Genomic DNA, 18,196 nt, shown 5'->3' with positions numbered 1-18,196 from the left:
GCACCACTACAGGAGGGCAAATCCATAAAATGTGTACCAGATGGCCATGAGTTTAGGTGGACCATTGGATGAGCTCTGCATCAGAGCTTCTCCCATCATTTAGAATTATCTTCCCATGTGTGAGATATACTGTACATTTCTAATAATAACTGTTGATAAACTTAAAATCTCTGAATGGCTGAACCCGGCTGGGAGAAAGAAAAGGCAGGAAGAGGCAGGTTTGGTTTCAGTTCTAGAAGCACTGGAGTACTGGGCAAATTACCAGGGACAATGAAACAGAAAAGCAGTCTACTTATGTGAACTAAGCTGAAATACAGTGTCTTAAGGGAAGTGGAAGCCCCATTTCACACATGAGGAGAAGGCCCATCATATTAGTAGCAAAGTTAGTAATTATGTATCCCGAGGAACTATTGAAAGAACTATTTGAAACCCTCTTACAGAGAACTGTAGAAATCTCAGAGACTGTAGCATTAAGGCTGCAGGATGGGATCCAGTGGTCCCAACTGTGGGGAGAAGAGAGATAGAAGAAGATGCAATCCAGGAAGAACATGATGACAGTAATGTGAGGTAACAAGAGAAGATTTAGAGAGATTTTGTGTATGCATCCTTCTACTCCTATAAAATGAGAAACTACGATACATAGAAGTGGTGGTGTACAGGGGCACTTGTGTGGCTCAGTTGGTTTAAGTGTCTGACTCTTGGTTTCAGCTCAGGTCCTGATCTCCTTGTCATAGACTGAGCCCCCACATGGGGCTCTGCATTCAGTGCAGGGTCTGCTTCGGATTCTCTCTCCTTCTCCTCCTGCTTTCTCTCTTTCTCTCTCTCTTCTCTCTCTCTCTCTCTTTCTCTCTCTCCAATGAATAAATAAAATCTTAAAAAGAAAAAAGTAATGGTGTACATGCAGACTCAGGAGCTAAACAGGAGATTCAGATTCCTTGGCAAAAGGAGCATATCTCCCCTTCCCATTTATAAATAAACAAAACTCTACCTCTGCTTCCTCACCCCATTCTTCAACCAATCTAATCTAGTTTCAAGTCTATTTACTAATTCTCAAAAAGTTCATCAATGGTCTCCCTGTACCTAAAATTAGAGAACAAAATTTTTGCTCCTTATCTCAATGAGTTCTCAATAATATTTGAAATTACGTTCAACTATATTCACCGCCCCCTTGGCTTTCACAATGTTCTCCTCATTTTCCTGTATCTGTGTCTTTCATTTTCTTAGGAAAGGAGACTTTGAAGGTCAAGACTCAGGTCCTCGTCTCTTTTCATTCTATAGCATCTTCTTGGGCAGTCTTATCCCATATCCAAGGCTTCAATTTCTACCTACACATACATTAATTATGAATGTAAATGCTCAGCTCAGACTTTTCTGACCTTTAAAATTCAATTGCCTATTCTACATGTCTATTTCGAAGTCTCAATGCCACCTGAAATTCAGTATGTATAAAACTGAAATCATAATTTTCCTAGACAAACCAGATTCCCTCACAAGTGTTCCCTATTTCAGTAAATGGTGCTAACCATTCAATTATATGGCCTGAATCTAGATTTGTTCTGGGACTATCTCTCTCCCTCACATGCATAACATACCTATCACTAAATCCTTTCAAATTTACTTTCTACATATGTCTTGAATGCTTCCACTGGTCTCCATATCGCCCATCAATACCATTGGCCTTGTTTCCACCCATGCCCACCTGGTCTCCTGGCTAGGGTCCTTACTCACCTCCATACTTCTCTCCCTCAATCTAGTCTGTACACTACAGGAAAAATTAGTATTCCTAAAAGACACTATTTAAAACACTCTACTGGCTTCTGATTGCTCTCAAATAAAAAGAAAAAGCTTCTTACGAAGACCTACAAAGCCCTGAATGTTCTGGCATATCTCCCCTAGTCAATCTCAGGTTTTGCACTGTTCCTCTACCCTCATCCTATTAATGCCATTCTGGCTTTCTTTCATCCTTTCGACGCATCATTGTGCATCTCACTACTGGTCTTTGCACTTCATACATGCTCTTGCCTCCACCTGAAACAGATTGCAATGCACACTTTTTACTGTCTTCATTCCACTTTTGTTAAACCTTAGGTATCCAGAACAGAATGGATCATAAGCTAGGTAGCACGTATCCATAATTGGCTCCCAGTTTAGTTAACTATTTTCCCTTCCCTAATGTGATTTCCCTTCCATCAGATAATCAGTCTTGTATTTTTAAATAAATGGCATTAGGCCATTTACTTATTTCTGCTTCTTGTATTTGTCACTCGACTTTACATGTTTATATTTAAATCTAAATTGATAAACTGTAGCCTAATGCATGTGGTGTTTATGGTGTATCAGGTAAATAAGTACTTTTATTATCCTTCCTACTTTTTTTTTTAATCCTTCCTACTTTTATTCCTATTCTTCAGAGAAACTCTTTTGCTCATGGTCACACAGATGGTAAGTCATTAAAGCCAGATCCAAATTCAGTGTTACTCCAGAATCCATGCTTTTAACCACTACAGTTTTTGCCTCTAGTACATCTATTTTAATGGATATATAATGTTCTATTTACATAAAACACATTCATCCATTATTTTAAGTTGGCCCTTAATAATTCATTACTATACAATATTTCTGTAATAATATATTTACAAACCCATATACAGGCATACCTCATTTTATTGTGCTTCACTTTACTGTACTTTGCAGATACCACCTATTTTATAAATTGAAGGTTTGTGGCAATTCTGCATCGAGCAAGTCAGCACCATTTCTCCAACAGCATTTGCTCACTTCATGTTTCAGTGTCCTTTTGGTAGTTCTCACAATATTTCAAAATTTTTCATTATTATATTATGCTGATCAGCAATCAATGATGATATAATATTTTTTAGCAATAAAGTATTAACTAAGCTATATACATTTTTTTAAGACTGAACACTACTGCACACTGTAGACTACAGTATAGCGTACACATAACTTTTGTATGTGTATGTACTTGGGAACCAAAAACTTCATTTGACTCACTTTATTTCCTCACTCACTTTATTGCAGTGGTCTGAAACTGAACCCACAGAATCTCTGAAGTAAGCCTGTATGGTTTTCTCTGTGATATATATGCAGGAATATATTACGCATCCTCAAGTTCACTAAATATTTCTAAAACTGCTTTCTCAAGGGGCGTAACCCATTAGCATCCCTGCAAGAAGGGTATGAAAGTTCAGTTTTTCTTGTCTGTGCCAGTGTGATATTATTTAACTTATAAAATTTTTGCAGCGCTAAGAGGTATGAATTGATTTGTTTTTCTATGTATCTTTTTTTCAGTTCAAGGTGTCTGACTTCTAATGAAGTTCAGCCCATTGGACTGCCCCTCCTATGAATTTTCTATTCATCTATCCTTTACCAATACTCTGTTAAATTTCCTGTATTTTCCTTGCTGATTTGCAGTAGTATTCTATACAGCCTAATGTTTTTTTGTTTGTTTGTATGTTTGTTTTAAAAGATTTTATTTATTCATTCATGAGAGACCCAGATAGCAGCAGGGACACAGGCAAAGGGAGAAACAAGCTCCCCGTGGGGAGCCTGATGAGGGACCCTGGGATCAGGCCCTGAGCTAAAGGTAGATGCTCAACCACTGAGCAACCCAGGTGCCCTATATAGCCTATATGTTAATCACTTATAAGTTACATAAAACAAATATCCTAGCCTGACAACTGATTGTCAATTTTGTACATGGTGTCCTTTGTTAAACAGAAATTTTTAATTTTGATGTAGTCAAACACATCAATTTCTCCCTTCATGGTTTGTGGTTTCAGTGGCTGGCTATAAAAAAGTTTTACTTATCGCTAAGTCACAAAAAAATTCTACAGTTTCTTCTAATAGCTTTATAATGTTGACTCTCACATTTAGGCTTTTAATCGATCTGAAGTTTATTTTTATATGTGATATGATGCAAGAATTTAATTTCAATCTTCTCCATATAGAGATTGCATTTTCCCAGCACCATTAAACAGTCCATCCTTTCTTCCACTTATTTGTGATGGCAATCTATCATACACTAAGTTCCCACTTGTGCATAGGTCCATTTACAGACTCTGTATTCTGTTTCATTGTGTTTTGTGTTTGTTCCTACTCCAGAACAACATTTTCAGAACCAAATTCCAAAACAATGAAAGGTCAAAAGATCTTAAATATGTAAATGTGAATATATCATTTTCCAATGGTGCAAATCAGGAATTGGCAAACTTTCTGTAAAGAGCCAGACATTTGAGTCCTGTGGGCCATAGGGCCTCTGTCAAAACTACTCAACTCTGCCCTTACGATGTAAAAAGAATCAGATAATACAAAAACAAGTAAATCTGACTGTTGCAATAAAAGTTTATTTACAGCAACAGGCATCGAGCAGGCAGGATTTGACCCACAGGCCACATTTTGTAGATCCTAGATATAGACAAAAGAATCAAAGATATATTTTAATTTAAAACTTCTATTACAGGGTGCCTAGGTGGCTCAGTCCGTTAAGCATCTGCCTTCAGCTCAGGTCATGATCCCAGGGTCCTGAGATCAAGCCCCAAATTGGGCTTTTGGTTCAGCCAGGAATCTGCTTCTCCCTTTCCCTCTGCCCCTTCTCCTGTTCCTGTTCTCTCTCTCTCTCAAATGAATAAAATCTTTAAAAAAAAAAAAATAAAAAGTAAAACTTTTATTACAAATAAATATTTTAAAAACATACGAGATACCAAATCAGAAATACTGCTTTTTTTTTCATCTTATTTCATAAAGCCATTTTATCCAAATTTTTTTAAAACATTTTATTTCTAAGGATCTCTACAACCAATGTGGGGCTTGAACTTACAACCTCGAGATCAAGAGTCGCATGCTATACTGACCAAGCCAGCCAAGTGCCCCTATTTCATCCAAATTTTCATGTGTATTTTCTGCATCAATGTCTCCATCATCACTATAATAACTCAATGAACTCAGTGTTTTCCAAAGCAACTTTTCTTCACTTCTGAGTTATTTGAAAAAATGGAAATTTTCAATACAGTAGTTCCTGGAAATCCCATTATTTCTGATAATTTTATACCCAGTGACATGTTTTTGTTGCTGTGGTTTCTCATTCATCTCATAGGTATGTTTTCATGATCTTCACAAGCTAACCACTTACATTATCCCTTTTTTAAAGTAACCTTTTTTTTTTTTCAAAGACTTAGTTATTTGGGGACGCCTGGGTGGCTCAGTGGTTGAGCGCCTGCCTTCCACTCAGGGCGTGATCATGGGGTACCAGGATCGGGCCCCACATCAGGCTCCTGGAGTCTGCTTCTCCCTCTGCCTATGTCTGCCTCTCTCTCTGTGTCTCTCATGAATAAATAAATAAAAATCTTAAAAAAAAAAAAAAAAAAGACTTAGTTATTTGATGGGGGGCCTGGGTAGCTCAGTTAGTGAAGCATCTGCCTTGGGCTCAGGTCATGATCTCAGGTCCTAAGATCAAGCCCATGTAGAACTTCCTGTTTGACAGAACTTCCTGCTTTCGGGAGAAGTCTGCTTCTCCCTCCTCCTCTGACCTCCACAACACCCCCCCCCCCCCCACTCCTTCTCACTCTCTCTTTTGCTCTCTCTGGGGTGGGTGGGGGGTGGGGCAGCAGGAGAAAGAGAGAGAGTATTAAACAGACTCCACACTGAATGCGGAGTCCGAGGTGGGACTCAATCTAATGCCTCTGAGATCAGGACCTGAGCCAAAACCAAGAATTGGAAACTTAAGGGACTGAGTCACCCAAGTGCTGCTAAAGTAATTTTAATTGTTCATTAAACAAGCAAAACAAAAGTTTTGTTTACTAAAATCGAACACTAGCCAGGAATTTCCAGACTGGCGCTGAATTTCTTTATCTCCCCTTTCCAAGGTTACTGTCAGGTAATCTCTAGAGGTATAGGTATGTTTGTTTGTGGTCCTTTCAGGATAATGTATCTTCACCAAGCAGTACTTTGTAATTCAAACTAAAGAAATCCTGGGCTTTTCATAATAAGATAGATGTTCTAACAACTCAAGATAAAGCAATTCCCTTTTACTAGAAGGATAATCTCAGGAAAAGAGTTTTAAAGGAATGCCACATATTCCCAAATATGTATTACTTGGGCTTTGCAACTCGTTTTGATATCTGGCAAAATGAATCCTCTTCTTTGCTCTTCTTTTTGAAAGTTGTTTTCCTATTTATAAATGTTTTTCTTCCATTTAAATATTTTAATCCTTTTATTCCATTCTCTTGAAAATCTTGGTAGGATTTATACTAAAATTGTATTACATTTATAAATTAGGTTTAGGAGACTTGACATCTTTACAGTGTTGTCTTTCCTCCTACTAACATGATGAGTCCATTTATTGCCAGTCTTCAAAAAACAGTGGCCAAGTGTATGGCTTTACAGATGAATTATTTAACTCAAGTTTTTCACTTTAATTTATAATCCATCCCCAAGGAGTCCATAGATAGACCCATTTTTCAATTTAATTGGCAAACTTACTGCATTATATTTTGCTTGCATTATTTCCTATGCACTTAAAAACATTATTTTGAGATGAGTCTCTGGATTCACCAGCTTGTCAAAGGCATCCATATAAAAAACAGATTAAAGGTCTGTATGAGATACTCTTGTGCTTTAACAAGTTGTTTCAGAAGAAAAATAAAAGCAAGTTCCCCAACAATTTCACGAAGCCAATGTAACCATGTACTTTCTACACTTGGCTTCTATGACTCTTCATTGTTCTCACTGCACTTCAACATCACTTCCTGGGAAGGTATTCCTTAGCTCTACAGTATCTTGCATTTCCACATTCCTCTTTTATTTGTATATATTATTTGATTAATGCCTATCTATTTAGAAAATATAATCCATGAGGGTTGTCTGTTTCTGCTGTCCATTTTAATCCACTCACAGGCATGATGGCCCATAGCCAAATTCTCAGTAAATATTTACCAGATGTTTGAATTAATAGTGAATAAACAAGTGTGTACTGTGTGTGCACTATTTCACAAGTGATGAAGCAAAAATATAACATAAAGTTGAATATGAACCAATCCTGTCATCAGTAAAAAAGACATATGAACAAGTATAGACATGAGGTGAATATAAATAAGCTATGTATTTTAATACAAGGCAAAATGAAATATATACTAAATAAATAGGTAAGAAAAATGGTACCAGAATACAAAGAGTCATTAGTGAATGGTGTTGGCATGACTTCATAGAAGACTTCTAGGACTTCACAGAAGTCTTAGTTTTTAAATATCCTGCACATCCTGAACTTAGATGATATGCAAAATTGTGACAGGCAGAAAATGAAGAATGATTCAACCTGAAGTATGCAAAGCATGAAAACAGATGGAGAATTCAGGAAGTTAAAAGAAAAGAAGGGGAAGAGAAATAGAATAGAAGCTGAAGAGCCACCTTGGGGAATATATCCTGATTTCCTTGCTAAGAATCATTTCCTATACTATCTGGAATCCAACTTAGTTTGCCACATCACAAAGTACAAAAATCGGTAAGGCAAAGCTGAGAAATATGATAAAACTATCTCAAATAAATCAGATATTTGTAACTGCTGCACACACACAAAAAAAAATCCCCACACTGAAACACTCTTACATTAAAATTTACATGAAGTTCTTTAGATAATATCAATTCTTTATCTTTAATATATACCTTTAATATAAATGACTTTGCTTCTGTGTTTCATGATGCGACCATAACCAATATATAAAAGGCAATGAAATTCAAAAAGTCTATTTCTTTAAAAAGAACAAAAACAAAAAAACTTTTATATAAATCACCAAATACAGAATCTTTGGAATTGAAATGACTTTTTCATTCACAAGATGAAATCATCTTAATGTTAGAAACTGAGATTTAAAATAAATAAAAGTATATTCATGGCTTATTACTAACATTAGGAAAAGATTCATCTTCAATATGTAGATACCCCTCTCTGATGCCAAGAGGAAAGTATATTTCACTGCTTCTCTGAAATTTGTTTCTTGAAGAAAAGTATTTAACAAATTCAATTCTGGGGGAAAAATGATAAATAGAAGAAACATTTTAAGATCATTATAAACATTTGACCTTCAACTTCTTTCTGCTGAACCAAAATAAAGTACTTCTTTGAAAAAGACATTAGGAAATGAAACATTTCTATGCACTGCTCCTGGGTAAAACACTATTTGCTCATCATTTAAAAAATAATAATAAAAGGAAAAAAGAAAACTGATCACATGATTCACATTTTTTACAACGCGTTCTAAGTTTATCACACTTAGTCCTAGATTGATGTGGATAACTATAAATCTTGTACTACTACATGATATAGTAGTAGCACAATGCTATTTACCTTGCTGGCAACCAAGATATCTGAATAATAACTCTAACATTTACACTAGAATAGTAATGTTCTTCTACAGTTCTCCAAGCATGTAGATGCTGTTCCATTGTAAATGCTGTTTCATCAACTAATTTTTTTTTCACTTAGTACCACTCTTTTTCAGCATTCAAGACCTAGTTCAGATTTCAGCAACCTGTCTGATCCCCACTACCAGGCAGAGCCAAACACTCACTCTTAGGTTACACTTCTAAACAATATATGATATTGTAATTATTCTTATGTATATTATCTGTCTCGGATCATTCATCTTTTGCCCAGCACTATGTCTGTGACACATACTAGGTTATTATTTGTGCCTTCTTTAAAACTGAGTTGAGGTACTTTAAATAAACAAGAAAAATTCGGTATTTCAAGGAAATCTATGGCAGGAAAAAAATAAAGATTTTTCTTTAAACATGGTCTTAGTCCTGATTTCACTTCCTATTAGCTGTATGGGACTGATGGAAAGTTATTTAGCCAGTGTCTGTGTCGTCAGGTGGGATTTTAACATAGACTTCAAAATTACCATGATGATTGAGGTAACATATGATGACAACCTAGCTCAAAGTTTCCCCATTCTCCCTTTATGTGTTCTTTATGTCTGGACTTGAAGTTGGTTGGCTCTTTTCTTTTTTTTTTTTTTTTTTTTTTAAATGTTTGGGGAAAACTTTTTTTTTTTTTTTTTTTAGTGATAGTCACAGAAAGAGAGAGAGGCAGAGACACAGGCAGAGGGAGAAGCAGGCTCCATGCACCGGAAGCCCGATGTGGGATTCGATCCCGGGTCTCCAGGATCGCGCCCTGGGCCATTGGCAGGCGCCAAACCGCTGCACCACCCAGGGATCCCGGTTGGCTCTTTTCTTATAGAACAAGCATTTATTCCCTGTGTTCTACATTACCTGTAGTACAATGTTTTAGTATTGTCTGAGTGTCTATCCTTTTTATCTTTGAAGGAACTAAAATTATGTATCAGATTAATCAAATATAAAACTACATTTCTGTATTCTTATTCTTCTTAGCTATGATTATTATTCCAAGGTTTAAATTGAAGTGATATTTATAAAGCTTTTTCTTTAACAATCCAAATCTGTGAGACTCTAACCCTAAGGTAGGACTTGATTATTAACAAAACTGAACCATTCAAATAAATATCATTTTAACACTAATTTTCATCAGGGAATGAATTTGAAGTAGTGCTTTCTACAAGTTCATGGCATGCAGTTGGGGAACATTATCCTTAAGTGTAGTCACACACTTTTTTTAGAGTGCTTTTCAAACTGCAGAGTGCAACTCAACACTAGGCACAAATCAACTTAGCTGGCCAAGACTCAAAATTTTTTAATAAAATAGATCAGAGCATTAGAAAGAGTGCAAGTAAGCATTTCATGCAAATCTTGCTTCTATTAATATTTGTATGTAGTATGTATATGCTTGGTTATAGTGCAAAATAGATTTCTTTTGGTGGATGGAAGTTTTAAAAAAGAAGTATAAAAGCAACTGCATTACTAATCAGCTAAGAGAAAGAATTAATGTCCTTTTTTGATAGGAGAATAAGCATACACCACATAGCTGGCCATCCCAAACCTTGGACTTCTACAAAGCTCCTTAAGTGACTATTCTAACTCTAATGTTTGTTAGAAAGTGCAAATCAGATCATATCATCCTATGTGCTGTTCCTCTCCTTGGAATGCCCTTTCTTGGCCAGATACAGAGCCACCAAAACATCAAACAGTAGGGCATACTCAAGAAACAGTACCTAAGCATTACCAATAAATAAATGGGAAACTAGAGACTAATGACCCTGAAATAATGATTAGTTTTATTACTTGAAAATATTTTAAAATAGCTTAAGGACCTCATTTTCACAAATAACTCCAAAATTCTCCTCCAGAGTAACAGGCAAAAAAAAAAAAAAAAAAAAGACATCAGAATATATATAGCAGCACTATTCATAATAACCAAAAACTGGAAAAATTCCAATTGCATATCAACAGTAAAACAGACAAAGAAATTATAGTATATTCAGATACTAGAACAGGAAAATAAATGAAATACAACAACATGCAATCTTTAGATGAATCTCACAAATATTATGTTGAACAAAATAACACAGATCCAACAGAATACATACTACATGATTCTGTTTGTATAAAAATATATATATAATCTGTGGTACCAGATAAAACAATAAAGTTACCCCTTGGGGTGGGAAGTAATCTTCCCTGGATGGGACAGTGAGAAAGAGATAGGAGAGGGCTGATAAAGTTCTGTTTCTTGCTCTCAGTAATGGTTTCCACATATGTTCACTGTCTGTCAATTCAACGAGCTGCATATTGTCATTATGTGCACTTTTTGCTAGATATGTTATGTTTTAATAAAAATTTTACTAGGCAATAACCACTTTGCCACTTTTATCAATTTTTCTAAATGCATTTTCTGAACACGCAATCTATCATTCACAATTCTTATTTATCTCCTTCTTGAGCCAAAAGAAATTTATGGTGTTTCAAAGATACATGACTGATGTGGCCAATTTTAGACTAGATTGAAGAACATCTATGTTAGAACCTGGAAACACACCATTTGCAGGAACTGCTTCACTATCTCACAACTGCATGCCAAGTGCTTTGACCAGTTAAGCACCAATAAGAAGCATATAACTTACATGAAAACATCTTTATCTATATCATCCTCAATCCTCAGAAAAAGCAGAAGACCAAGTGGATTTTTTTTTTTAATTTTTATTTAGAGAGCACACACACATGCACGAGAGGCAAGTAAAGGGATAGAGGAAGAGGAAGAGAGAAAATCCCAAGCAGGTACTATGCCTGGTGCGGAGCCCGAAGCAGATGATCTCGTGGCCCTGAGATCATGACCTGAGCCAAAATCAAAGTCAGACACTTAACCAATGAACTACCCAGTTGCTCCCCAATTGGAATTTTTAAAGTAAAATCAAATTGACAATATTCTCAAGGACCTTTCAATTTCCATTGCCATTTGCCTTCAAAACCTTTTTAGGGTCCATCAGCTCTCCCTTATGACTTAATAATAGGCTGGCTATGCATTTAGAAATTTCATCTCTATAACCCTAGACTCAGCTCTATTGCAAGTTAACATGATTAAGTACAGCAAAAGAATCGTGAGATACACTCATTCTTATCATCAACAGGTATGGGCAGTCTCCAAAATATTCTTCTAAGGTAATCCCTATGACCTAAAATTTATAAATTTAGACTTCTGGAAGAGACAGGAGAGAGAAAGGGCCCTAGAGTCTTGAAGGAAAAAACTGTTATAAGCCATGTTAACAATTAGCACTTCAGTAAAAGCCTCAAAATGTCCATCCTTGGATTCATGTTTTGCACCTAATAAGACATAAATAATTTTCCCTGGACTATTGGAAATCTGTTCCATTTTATTATGCTTTGTTACTCCAATGATCAGCTTTAGCTGATGGTTTCTCACATGCTTTCATATATTTTCATTGTTATCACATTTTTAACCTCCTTTAGGCTTTCACTGCCACCTAAGAAAATGCAAAAAATTTCCTTAGATCCCACTGACAAAAATCTAATAGATGTTCCTGGAAACACTACACACAGTAAGTTTCCTTCCTTCTGGACATTTCTTGTATTCCTATTATTAACCCAAACCTTCAGTCTTACAAAAATTCAACCTTGATCCCCAAGTCATTACAGCAGTTTCAACAGAATCAAGAGTACAAAGTATCTTTGCTTTGTAGCAGATCTTTACCTTTTGGCATCCTGAAAATTCCATCGCTTGACAATAAATGAAAATCAAACATAAACTAACTGTAGTAGATGTACTACCACTCATTATGTAGAATCACCTCTCTTTGTGATCACATGGAAAAACTTTCTAGACTCCCTTGTAGTTAGTTAAGAGCCTTGTGACAGGTCTGGGGAATGCACTGTGAGCAAACTGACCAGTCTTTCGTAATTAATGCGTTCTCCACTTTCCCTTCCCTCCACTGTGTCTCTTCCTCCAATGCAGCAACCCTGGTAGCTCTGCGTTTCACTGGGCTTACCAACAAGACGTAACAGAAGCAGCCTGGACCCCTGAACTGCCACTTTGAAGAGAAGCATTCTATAACCCTATAAATAAGTCTCAGTCTCTTAGTGGGCCTGTGCCCCTGGGCTAGGACATATACATGTGCTTCTGCTATCCTTTCAGTGAGATGGGAAGGCGATAGGGGACAGCCGTTGGGTATTTCCCTTCTCTTATGTTGGCTAGCTAATGTAGTTTCCCTTGAGAACAAAAAGCTCTGGGAACATTTCAGAATGGTTACTTTTACCCTTCCCCTGCTGAAAGTGTGAGAGAATTTTTCACCGACCTTCACCTTGAGAACCCCGCAAGGTCAAACACAAAACTGGGGAAGTTGGGAAGATGGTTCCCCCAAGGCTGGGCTCCCAGGAAGTTTTAACCCTTCATCAGTCCACACTCAGCCTTCAGACTGAGTTCCATCAGTTATAGTTTGAGTTTTCCTACCATATCCTGGTTCCAGTAGTTTCTGTTTCCAGTAAACCTTGGTTCTCTTTATTCACCTCTCCCTCCAATTGTCAGGGCACTGATTTGCCCTGTGATCTCAATTACGTGACAGATCTTAGAAGAGTCGTTGATTTCCAGTTGTTTAGCCTTTTCTTGTTGTGAGGATGAAAATAACAACTTCCAAACTCTTTATATGTCAAAGAGGAAACCAGAAAATCTCCACATTTTTGGTTTACATTATTTATCAGCATGTCTTTTTCCTACATGAATGTGAAATATTTGTGAGAGCAGAAACCATTGTCCTTTTATCTCTGGATTACTAGCACGCTACACAGTGTAAGAATGCTTCAGGGCTCAATCACAGACCTTCTTATCTGCTCTTTTTCACACATTAAGGTATCTTATCTATCTTCTAGCTCTAACACCAAAAATTGTAACTCCAGTCAATCCATATCTCTCTTTCAAAGTTGGCTAATTTATAGCATCCTAAACATAAAAAGTTTAAAACTTAAGTTTTAGTTGCTAGTCCTAACCTGTTCATACTTCTCCTCCACTTTTTCTTAAAGATTTTATTTATTTGAGAGAGAGTGACTAAAAGAGAGAGCATGAGCAGGGGGAAGAGCAGAAGGAGAGGGAGAAGCAGGCTAAATCCTCGGACTCCGGAATCATAACCTGAGCAGAAGGCGCCCCCCATCCTTTTCCCTTCTTGATCAGAGTTAATGGCATCGGCACCCAATCAGTTCTTCTGATCAGAAATCTGGCAGACATCTTTGGCTCTTTTCCCTTCCTTACTAACCTCCTCCATATCTACCACACTAAAAATTCGTGTCATTTCAACCTCCAAATATATCCCAAATCCACTCCTCTCCATCTTCATTCTAAGCAACCTGGTCCAAGTCATCATCATCTCTAGCAGAGTCTTTCATAAAATCCTCCTCATTGCTCTACCCACTTCTATTCTCACTCACTGTACTCCTAGAGCAGCTAGACTGATGTTTACACATAAATTAAATCCTGTCAAAGCCATGTTTCCAGTTATCTTCTTTTTTTGCTAAGACTCAGATCCTTTTATGCTGAGACTCAGACTTATCATTCTCTATAAAAACACTGCCCTATCTAAGTCCTACCTCTGGAATCTCATCTCCCACCATGCTTCATCTTGTCCACTGTATTATAGCCACACTAGTCTTCCTTGTCCCTCAAACCCCTCACTACTTAAAAACTTTCACATGTGATGTTCCCTGTGCTTAAAAAGCACTCTTCCTCTTAGCATTTTTTCCTATTAAAAGACTTCATATCAAAGAGGATTGTTGCTGAGTGGCCACTTGATTCTAATGATTAAAATGTTAGATTTTCCTAGTATTCCAAAAGTGTAGTTTTTATTTTGTCCCAACATGAATAACTAATCCAATTGGTTGGTTTAATTAATCTGTATTTTAAAACCTTCAAACTGACCTTTGAAATTATGCTAGATATTGGGAATACAAAGTTAAATTAACAGTTGCATTACAAAGAATTTACCTTTTTTTTTTCCCTAGTATGCCTATCCTTAATTACCCAGGGACTTGTTTTACACTTTACATATAACCAATATTATATTGTCTTTAGAGAAACTTTCCCTTATTTTGATGCTGTGGCAAAAAATGGAGGGAAGGAAGGAAGGAAGGAAGGAAGGAAGGAAGGAAGGAAGGAAGGAGAAAGAAAGGAAGAAGAAAGAAAGAAAAGAAAGAAAGAAAAAGAAAGAAAGAAAGAAAGAAAGAAAGAAGAAAGAAAGAAAGAAAGAAAGAAAGAAAGAAAGAAGAAAGAAAGAAGAAAGAAAGAAAGAAAGAAAGAAGAAAAGAAAAAATAAAATTAAAATTATTTAATTCGTATGTTAAGGAATTTCTGCAAAGGTTGAAAGAACTGATAAGAGACAAATGGCTCAATTGCTTTTCTAAGCCTTAAAACTTATGGAAAGTCAAAGTTGGACACACTGTTCTACTTATACCTACAGTTTCACATGTATTACCCAAATCAAAATTGGTAAATCTTCCTGTTGTAGTAAAGAAATATGAAATAAACAAACTCTAAAAATACAGACTCAAGAAACCTACATTATTATACCTTTGAATAACCACAAAATGGGTTTCATTAAAATGAAATTACTGTTCAGGAAATATTAGACTTTTAATATAAATACTTAGTTATTCTACTACAAAAATATTTATAAGGAGTATGAAGAAACATAAGTCCTACTTTTTATATATTAAATGAATATCTGGAATTCAGTTCTTAGAAATAATTTTATGGATGAATGAACGGAAAGTAAGCAGATAGGAAGCTACCCCATTTAAATGGTAGTCAAAGAGAGAAAAAAAAATCAGTTGACTCAGAAAGAAGTCTTAGACTATGGGAAGATGAATTAAAAGAGAAGATTCACAAGTATCCTGGTTTTTGGATCAAAAAGATAAAGGGAAAACTTCTGGAAAATTATATACCAAAAATCTTCAGCATAACAGGAATATGAGATGAAAAAGATAACAATTAAGAAAATCTATTAATTATGAATTTGTGTATGTGTGAGGAGCCCAATGCAGAGCTTGAGTTCATAACCCTGAGGATCAAGACCTGAGCTGAAATCAAGAGTTGAACACTCAACCAACTGAGCCACCAGGGCACCCCTAATTATGAACTTTTAAAACTGCACAAACCACAGATTAATAAGAAGAATGAGTTGCCCAAGATACTTCAATGGAATAGTACCTATTAAATAAGAATTAATTTTTAAAACATCCAAAATACTAGTTTTTTCTCCTACCATCATCCTATCCAAAAGTCAAAACAAACTGAATTATATTTATTATTGAAATAAACCTATTTCAAGTTTGCCTTGATCTTTCTGTCAATCAAATGTCACTTTATTTCACTTTATTTCACTTTTTAAAGTTACTAACCAAATATCTATTTTATTTAATGCCCATTGTAATCTACTAAATAATATAACTTAATCTTGATTACTTTCTAAAATTTGCCAGTTAAAATACATAACTGAAGTCATTTAATACTGCGGCAAATTTGCATCTAATTATATTTTGATAATAATTTTACTATTTTATGATATTTTAATGACTTAATGATAATCACCAAAATAATACATAGCTTGCCATTTTATTACAATTTTTTATTAGAAGAGTTTACTAAATTCATTTCTACTGTTTGTAGCACAGTATTCTTATAGTATAAAAGGACAAAACACGTAAAATCAGTTGTGAAAAAAGTTTTACTAAGTTCCTCCTACAGATCAGGCATTCTGCTAGATGCCAAAGATAAAACAGCAAATAGAACAAACACAAGTCTTGACTTCATCTAGATCAAATACAGCAACAGTTCCCATTTTAGAGCTACATATACAGTAGACACCACCCCCAGCCCTCATCCTCAGTTTCACTTTCCATGCTTTTAGTGATCCACTGTGGTCTGGAAGCAGAGGATCCTCCTAACATATCCTCCTTAAAAGGTCAATAGTAGCACACCTCTATGTAACAGGACCTATGTCATTCCCCTCACTTTATCTCATCATATAGGCACTTAATTATCGCACATCATCACAAGAAGAGTATTATAAAAGATATCTTGAGAGAATCGACATTTATATTGCTTTTATTAGAGCATATTAAAATTGTTCTATTTGATTAATAGTTATTGCTGTTTATCTCTTACTGTGCCTAATGTATAAATTAAACTTTATCATAGGTATGTATGTATAGGAAAAAAAAAAACAGTAACTATAGGGATTATGTGCCATCTGCTGGTTCAGGTATCCACTGGGGTCTTGGAACATATCTGCAGATAGGGGTGAAGGGGATTCTTTTTTTTTTTAAGACTTTATTTATTTATTCATGATAGACACAAGGAAAGAGAGAGAGAGAGAGAGGCAGAGACACAGGCAGAGGGAGAAGCAGGCTCCATGCAGGGAGCCCAACATGGGACTTGATCCTAGGTCCCCAGGATCACACCCCAGGCTGAAGACGGCGCTAAACCGCTGAGCCACTGGGGCTGCCCCAAAGGAGACTCTTATAAACTATTAGAAGTAGTATGCCACAACATAATTTTAGGTTGGTTGAAACTAAAACACTGACAAAATTTACCATAAAATGCATACAAGTAACATAAAACAAATGAGCAGATTACCCTCAGCCATAATAAGACAAAAAGATATTTATCCTCTAGTTTGCGTTAAAGGCAAAGATGAAACTCTCCAAATATTTCATCTGAGGGCTCCTAGAATAGTCATTCTTATCCTCTCCTAGAGTTCATGTCACTTCTCCCTCTGCCCCTCCCTACAAACCATCTTCTCCATAAAACAGAACTCCCACTTTTAAAAAGCATAGAGGCTGAGCTGTAAGAGCACCCTGGAGTAAGAAGGCAGTCTCCATGGAGAGATTAGAATTTAAATAGATACAATCTTTCTCACATTCTCAGTTACTTCCACTTCAAAATACACATAATATTGCTTACATCAACTTAAAAAGATATGTGTGAACAATTTTTTAAAGAATGTTTTCTATTCTGCTAACAAACTAAAATAAATGGAATTGACTTTTCTTTAATGTTTCCGGTTAATGTGAGAATAAACTGCTACGTTTCCCAAATTATGTCAACTTAATGAAATGTTTGGTGAAAACAGGATTCAGTGGTCAAATATTATTAGTAAACACTGTATGTTCTAACCCCTTTGGAGCATATTTAGACACTCAGAAGTAACACAATAAAGAAACCTGCTTGTCCTTTTTTTAAAAGAATCTTTCCCAAACTCAAAGACTAAATTGGGGTGGGTGGGTAATATTTCTAAATGTCCTCTGAATTATTTTTGAAAGAAACACACTTAAAAATACACTGCATACTTAGAGAAAGATGTTTTATATGACAAACATAGTTTATATTATCCATACTAAAACTGAGGGGAGAATGACCTCTCTTCATTTTTACTACCCTATAAATTATCCTGTTTTCCTTTTAGATTTCCGTTATAATTAAAGATGAAAGTATCAAACTCATACCCTAACAATTTTTGTTTCTGAGGAATAATATTCCCAGGGCAGCATTTTAATGCATACTCTTCAGTATGTCATGCTATTAGAGATAATATTTAGTCTATACAGATCAGCTTACTTACGTCTGGGGCTCCTTTTCATTTTGTTGTTTTTGCTGGGGCTGAAGAACGTTATTTACCAGTTCAGTGATCCCACTAAAGGGAAACCACCTGTTTAAATAAGCAAATAATGTGACTGAATAACCAAATGAATAACAATGTAGGTCAAATGT

At 35.7% G+C, this 18,196-nt stretch overlaps 1 protein-coding gene across 30 annotated transcripts in view; it reads right to left on the bottom strand.

Annotated features, from left to right (window-relative positions):
- The window catches only part of RIMS2 (regulating synaptic membrane exocytosis 2), a 591,823-nt gene that overhangs the window by 490,151 nt on the left and 83,476 nt on the right, over window positions 1-18,196 (bottom strand). For 19 of the 30 annotated variants that reach the window (XM_038555311.1, XM_038555266.1, XM_038555270.1 and 16 more), the window contains exon 3: window positions 18,048-18,134. The exons of the other annotated variants lie outside the window; for them this stretch is intronic. In XM_038555311.1, the coding sequence (XP_038411239.1) occupies window positions 18,048-18,134 (87 nt within the window). The remainder of the gene's footprint in view (window positions 1-18,047; window positions 18,135-18,196) is intronic. 30 annotated transcript variants of the gene reach the window in all.

This window comes from Canis lupus, chromosome 13, assembly GCF_011100685.1.
Source record: "Canis lupus familiaris isolate Mischka breed German Shepherd chromosome 13, alternate assembly UU_Cfam_GSD_1.0, whole genome shotgun sequence".
In the NCBI taxonomy this organism is placed as follows: Eukaryota; Metazoa; Chordata; class Mammalia; order Carnivora; family Canidae; genus Canis; species Canis lupus.
Note: the sequence above shows the minus strand (reverse complement) of the source record. Positions and strands in the feature narration are given on the sequence as shown.